Source organism: Onthophagus taurus, chromosome 8 (genome assembly GCF_036711975.1).
Source record: "Onthophagus taurus isolate NC chromosome 8, IU_Otau_3.0, whole genome shotgun sequence".
In the NCBI taxonomy this organism is placed as follows: domain Eukaryota; kingdom Metazoa; phylum Arthropoda; class Insecta; order Coleoptera; family Scarabaeidae; genus Onthophagus; species Onthophagus taurus.
In genome coordinates, this window is record NC_091973.1 from 20,445,476 (window position 1) to 20,452,475 (window position 7,000).

General features: G+C 44.0%; 1 protein-coding gene across 1 annotated transcript; it reads right to left on the minus strand.

The window, feature by feature from the left end:
• Window positions 1-1,858: 1,858 nt before the first annotated feature.
• On the minus strand, window positions 1,859-2,695 carry LOC139431386 (uncharacterized). Its single transcript, XM_071199045.1, has one exon. It carries the CDS (start codon window positions 2,693-2,695, stop codon window positions 1,859-1,861), a length of 837 nt encoding a protein of 278 aa, XP_071055146.1.
• Between the last annotated feature and the right edge of the window lie 4,305 nt (window positions 2,696-7,000).

A 7,000-nucleotide genomic window follows, 5' to 3' on the forward strand; every position in this document is an offset into this window, starting at 1 on the left:
TTTGCGATTTCATAACGTTGTTCTTGTGTTACCTAACATTATTACAATTTAAATATTATTTTGATGTGACAAGAAAAAATGATATATTCAGCTACGTACATACTTACAGTTGTAATAATAGTATTTAGCACTACTTGCACAAAAGAGTAGTTAAGGTATTAGTTCCTATTAAAAAAATTAAGTTAGTCACATATCAACATATGAAAATACTGTATAACAATACAATACCATTATGACATTTAATCTTTATGTTAACGATATTTTCAAGGTTGTGAAACATTGTGAATGTCTAATGTACGCAGATGATCTCAAGCTTTATCTGCGTATCTCCTCTCCGTTGGACTGCTCTAGACTGCAGACTGACCTTCTCAGGATTTCTGACTTTTGTACTAAAAACCACTTGACCCTAAATCTGTCTAAATGTAATGTTATTTCTTTTTCGAGAAGGAAGAATACTGTTCATTACGATTACAACATCGCTGGCGTATACTTAACACGCGTTTCCTTTATTAGAGACCTTGGAGTGACTCTCGATCCCAAGCTTCTCTACGCACAGCACATTGACAGTACTGTTAATAAGGCTTGGCGTATGCTCGGTTTCATTATGAGATCCACCTCTTCCTTTGTAAGCGTTGACGCGATTAAAAATTTATATTTTGCATATGTTTACAGTATTCTTAATTTTTGCACTGTAGTTTGGAATCTCCAATACCTTATTTATATTGACATAATTGAAAAAATTCAATCTAGATTTTTGAAATATCTAAACTTTAAATCTTCCATACCTTATATTAATTATCATTCGTCTTGCAGATCTTTTCGGTTAATGCCCCTTCGACAACGTCGCCTGTGTAACGACACATTATTCTTCTACAAGGTTTTACACAATATGTGTGATTCCACAGTTCTTTTGAATTCGGTCAATATTCATGTTCCTCCCCGTCTTCTTCGTTTTAATTTCTTGTTCTGTACGCCTATTCCGCGCACCAATGCTTTTCGAAACACCCCTATGTTGCGAATGGCTCGTCAGGCTGATAAGCTTGATATTGATTTGTTTCAGCATTCATTTTTTACGTTTAGGCGCTTACTTTTTAATGCAGTCAGCGAATTGCCTCTTTCGTTTTGGTAGCTCGTCGGTTTCTGTTTTTGTATAATGTTTAATTTCGCCGTTACTATTGCTATTAGGCATTGTTTTATTTTATTTTACTTTTTGGCTTTTTTACTTTATTGTATTATTATTATTGTTTTATTTTGTTTTATCTTTTTTTTTGTATATATATAATATCTGAATTCCGGTGTTTTTAGTTTAAGTTTAATTTTATTTTTAATTGCTCGCCTTAATTTTTGATAATTTTGATTTTTTCTTTATTCATTTTTCCTTGGTACACGTTTTCGTTTTTTTTTTATTGTAAATTTTTTTCGTGGTACAGATCATTTGGGTTTGTCCTGTTTCTGTACCCATAAATTATAAATAAATAAATGACGTATACCTACCTTTATTGGTTATCAATTCAAGACGAGTACCTGTTGACTTAACAAAACGATACTTAACAATACACATACACTTTCGATTGTAGAAAGATTGTGTTTGTTTTAAAAAGTAAGATTTTTATTATTCACTTAAAACAATTGGTTTTACAAAGTTTGTTATTTAATTGATTAATTATAAGTTTGAAAGATTATAAAATTTTATGTATAATAACTAAGACGTGCGATGTGGAGCGCGACCGGTTACTATATTATTCTTGATAAACGGTTCGCTCCTTTTATATGTTTCTGGTTATCTTGTCTCCTTTCCAGGAATCCATCGTTTATTCTGCGGGTGGATTCCTATTCACACCTCGTAACACCTCCCCCCTTAAGTGGAAGGCTGCAGCCAAGGGTGGCGAAGTCCTTCAGCTTCTGTTGTTTCCTCCCTCGGTTGGATTGGTTTTAACCTTTTCCAATATTTTTTCATGATGCAGAGACTGATAATTATTACTAAAACACAAAGCAAAATTATAAGTGTCCCTATTGAGGTAAATTTTTTAAAGGTGTTTATCACCTGTATTTCTTCTTGTAATGATATCAGTTCCTCACGAATTTCATTAAGTCGGGTAAATGTAATTTGTTCCAATTGAATATCTTGTTCTTTCCAGTGGGACACATCTTCGGTTATCTTCTGCAATTCCACTGAATGGATTTGAAGGGATCGATCTTCTATCTTACTGGTATGGGCTTCCATCTTTTCTTCTTTTACGGTTACCATGCATCCTTGTGATATCTGCACTAGGAAGTTTCCTTTTATCATTCTATCCTCTTTTTTATTTTCGCAATTGATAATTATTCTTTCCTCCTTCGATACAGATAGTAACCATTCGTTATTTGTTAATTGTTGTATCATTTCGAATTCCTTTTCTATTTTATAGAAACATCCCGTACCATTGTATTGATGTTTCAACAGTCGATATTCGCATGGAGTGTGGATGTCAATGCTCCCACATAAGTAAAATTTTTGTTGGATTTCATTGCATTCTTCTATATCGCTAATATACCTATGATCACTCTCAGCAAGGTATGGATTTTGGATAGAGAGGATTTGAATTTTGTTTTCTATAGGTTGTATATCGTGTTGTATGATTAAGTCCCATCTTCCCACTTTATTTACTGCTTTTCCCAAGTAGAGTGGAAAAAGTGGATCATCTAATTTTGTCATAATTACTTTTCCATTTGCGATCCAGTAAAGGATTCCGCATCTGAAACAATACCATGCTTTAGATATCTTTTATGGTACGTTTGAAAATTTTCCTACGATCTTTGTGCTTTTGGATAATATTTTGGTAAGTAGTTTCGTCATAAAACATGTCCATAGGATCTCTTGCTTTCGTATGTCCTAATAATGCTTCCATTGGTGTTAAACCTGTTGGTGTTGATATGATGTTGTTATATGCTATTATAGCACTTCTTATTTGCTCTTGCATCGTAGCAGTATTATCTTCTTCTAAACATCTTAGATGCTCCACCAATGTGGAGTAAAATCGCTCTACATTACCTTGCGATTCGGGATTCTTCGCTGTTGTTACATGTAAGTTTATAAAATAAACTATTTTGCGAGTTCCTTCACAATTTCGTTGTCGAATTCTGCGCCTTGATCTGCACTTATTTCGTTCGGTATCCCATAGTATGCAAAATACGTTAGTAGGGCATCCACGATTTCTGTCGGATTTTTACTTTTTATGAGTATCGCTTGACCTAGTCGTGAGAATGAATCGACAATGGTTAGATATTTTCCTTGATTTATTGAAAATATATCGACAAATAGCGTCTCTATGGGTGCTTCCAGTGTGTACGTTATCGGTACTGCAAGACCTCTATTATATTTACTTCTGTTACATACTTCGCAATTCTTTATGAATTTGGTAATCGTGCTTTTCATTTTCTTCCACCAATAGTTCTTTTGGAGATGTTGTAACGTTTCTTCAATTGCTCGATGGTTAGTTATACCTTGATGGTGTCTGGTAATTATTTCTACTTGTTCTTTCGGGTCGATTATTACTCTTACCCTCTTCAAGCATCTAATTATTCTGGGACCATTATCACTCATTATTTTCGTATAAACTTGACATAATTTTTGGTACAAATCCTCGTCGTCGGTATGGATGTAGAATGAAGTTTTTTCTGTCATATACTCTTTATAAATCTTTGCAACGCTTTCTTCACAATTGTCAGCTCAGCTCTACGAACTCAGCAGCTAACGGTCCGATTCGAGCCTTGAAGAGAGCAACATCGCCTGGAGAGAAGTTGAAGAATTCGTCCGACCTGCTGCGTGAGCGAAGGAAGGGGGAAGGTTCATATTCTACCTGGGTGACCTCGTCAAGGCGTAATCCGGAACAGATAAGTTTCTTTTGAAATTAAGAGCGCCCTTTTTAGGGTTGGGTTGGGTTTTCCAAACCGTTTTAAGGTGGCAGAAATGCCTCTTAAAATGGAGAAGAAAACTTTATCCGCATCGTGTGGAGACTTTCGCTTGTTAGCAAGCGTTAGCAAGCGTCAGACCTGCCATCCCCGTGAAGGCGGTAACCAACGCCATCCCCGTTCTTGGCAAGACTGCCTCCCCTGTGGCGGCGGCAGCCAAATCATCAGGCCGCACCGCCTCCCTCGTGAAGGCGGCGACCAAGAAACCAGTCATTGGCGGAACTGCCTCCCCAGCGGAGGCGGCAGTCAAGGCAGGTATACCAGGCCGTACTGCTTCCTTAGAGGATGCGACGACCAGCGCGGCAGGCCGCACCGCCTCCCTCGAGCAGGTGGCGACCAAACGCACACATAAGGTTAGTACCGCCATCCCCGAGAAGGCGACAACCGGAACAACCCCCGTCCTTGGTAGCACTGCCTCCCCAGTGGAGGCGAAAGCCATAGCACCATCAGGTCGTACTGCTTCCCTCGAGGATGCGACGACCAGCGCGGCAGGGCGCATCGCCTCCCTCGAGGAGGCGGCGACCACCTCCACTCCGAGGTCATTCGCCGAGGCGTTGGCTTCCATCCCGGCGGATAAAATGGATGTCGACGTGGCAGTCGGTCCATCCAACGGGAAAAGGAAGGCCAGCAGCGACCTGGAGGACGAGTACTCGGAGGCCGTGCGTTCTCGATTGGAACACGTTTCCAAGCGGGTCCCCCCGGTAATCCTTCATGCGAAGGAAAACTGGGATTCCATTTCGGCGGAGATGGCGAGACTTCGGATCGCCTTTTCGAAAGCCAGAGCGGTTCCGCAAGGAATCAAGATTGAGCTCCCCACCGCGGAAGCCTATCGCGCCCTGATGAAGATGTTGATGGCTGGTAAACACCAGTACCACACATTCTCTCTACCGGAGGAAAAGCCGTTAAAGGTGGTTTTTCGAGGCGTCCCTACCAGTATCGGGGAGGACAGCATTGCTGCCGACCTGAGAAAACAGGGATTCTGGCCCGATACGGTAAAACGTATGCGCCAGGGCTCTGAAAGGAGGCCGATCCCGTTAGTCCTGTGCGTCTTGAAAAAGACCGCGGACGCCACACGGATCTTTGATCAAGACGGTCATGGGTTTAACCATAACTGTCGAGAGCGCCAAGAAGAAGACGGAAGTCGGCCAATGTCATCGCTGTCAGCGTTACGGCCACTCCCAACGAATGTGCAACGGTGCACATCGTTGCGTGAAGTGCGCTGGTGACCATCCGACGGCTTCCTGTGCCAAAGCAAAGGATGCGCCCGCCAAGTGCGTCCTTTGCGGTGGCCCTCATACCGCCAACTACAAAGGGTGTCCAAAATACCCGAACGCGGCGGAAACGAGGGCGCCGGCGGCAGCCCCAAAGGTCAAAGCGACCGTTCCCCGAAAGCACCTATTCAGGCGCAAAAGGGGGACAAAAAGACTCCAGTAGTCGAGGCGAAACCCGTGAAAGCGGTTAGTAGTCAGGCGAAAAAGCCGAAAGACAACGCTAACGTTGCCCCCAAAGCGAACGCTCCAGCTACCAAGGTAGTTCGCAAAGAGGTCGCGGCGCCCAAAGCTAAGCTCAACGAGCCGAAGCAAAAGGCGACCGACGACCCCCCGAAGCTGTCGAGGTCGCAGAGGAGGCGTCACAATAGGAGGCTTCGTAAAAGCGGGTCGATCGCGGTGGCTAAAACACCATCCCCGGTCAATGTTGCAGCACAGGCGGCGGTTGAACCCCCAACCGACCCCCTCGTCAACATACTGGCGATGATGAGCGAGGTCATCCAAATCGACAAATCCGATAGGGACGCACGAGTTAAGTTGTGAGTCCAAATCATGTCCGAGATGATGAAACTCTTATGATGCCTCATCGAAGACCGAGAGTACCGCATTCGCTTGAGTTGGCTTATTGGAACGCTAACGGCCTTGTTTTTAACAGAATGAACATCGCGAGTTCGCCGAAAGGTACGACCTTGACGCGATACTCATTTGCTAAACCCATCTGCGAGCGGGCGACAGGCCACGGCTGCCCAATTATCGCTTCTATCGAAACGATAGAGTCGGAGCAAGAGGCGGCGGGACAGCCATCTTTGTAAGGACCAGTTTGGATCATTACGAAGATCTGACTCCCCCTCTTCAACATCTCGAAGCTACTACGATAGTGGTACCCACTATCGGGGTGCGTCCGCTTGATCGCCGCCTACAATCCGCCGAATCGGCGGTTGTTGGAAGACGATCTAACGGGTGTCTTGGATACGGACAAAGGCGTGGTTATCGCCGGCGACCTAAACGCTAAGCACCCATCGTGGAACAGTCGGATCGCAAACGCGAACGGTAAAATACTGCGGAGTTTTACCGACGAGACGGGCATTGTCACCGATCCCCCGCCGACCACACGTATTACCCGTCGAACGAACGATCGTCGGACGATCTGACGTTTTGGACGTGGTTGTAATGAAAGATGTCCGACTAGTTCATAGAGTTACCACGCTCAACGAACTTAGTTCCGATCATCTCCCTGTGCTGCTGCAGCTAGGAGACGTCCCGGACGTTCGCGTCCCGGTTGAATGTTCCACTGTATCGTGGCCGGCTTTTAGCGACCACTTGCACCATAATATGGGACAAATACGACCGATCCACAACGCTCAGGAACTGGATGAGGCTGTTGAACGACTCACGGTCGCAATCGAGGATTCTCTTCGATACGCAACCAACACGATTCCCGTAAAGGACTATCGATGGGTGCTTCCGGCGCATATCAGGGAACTTATGCGGGAACGTGATCGCGTCAGGCGGACTTATCAGCGCAATTGGGATCCCGATCTCAAGCGTCGCTATAACCGTCTGCGCGGTGATGTGAGAAGGGAGCTCGCGGAGTTCCGATACGCGTCTTTCGACGCCCTGAACACCGAAGACGATCACTCCTGTTGGAAGATTGTCAAGGTGCTGAAGGGGAACACGACGCGCATGCCGCCCATTCACGGTGAAATCGGAATGGCTTTCACACTCGAAGAGAAAGCAGAGGCTCATGCCGATAACTTCGAAAACCAGTGCAGCCCGCTATG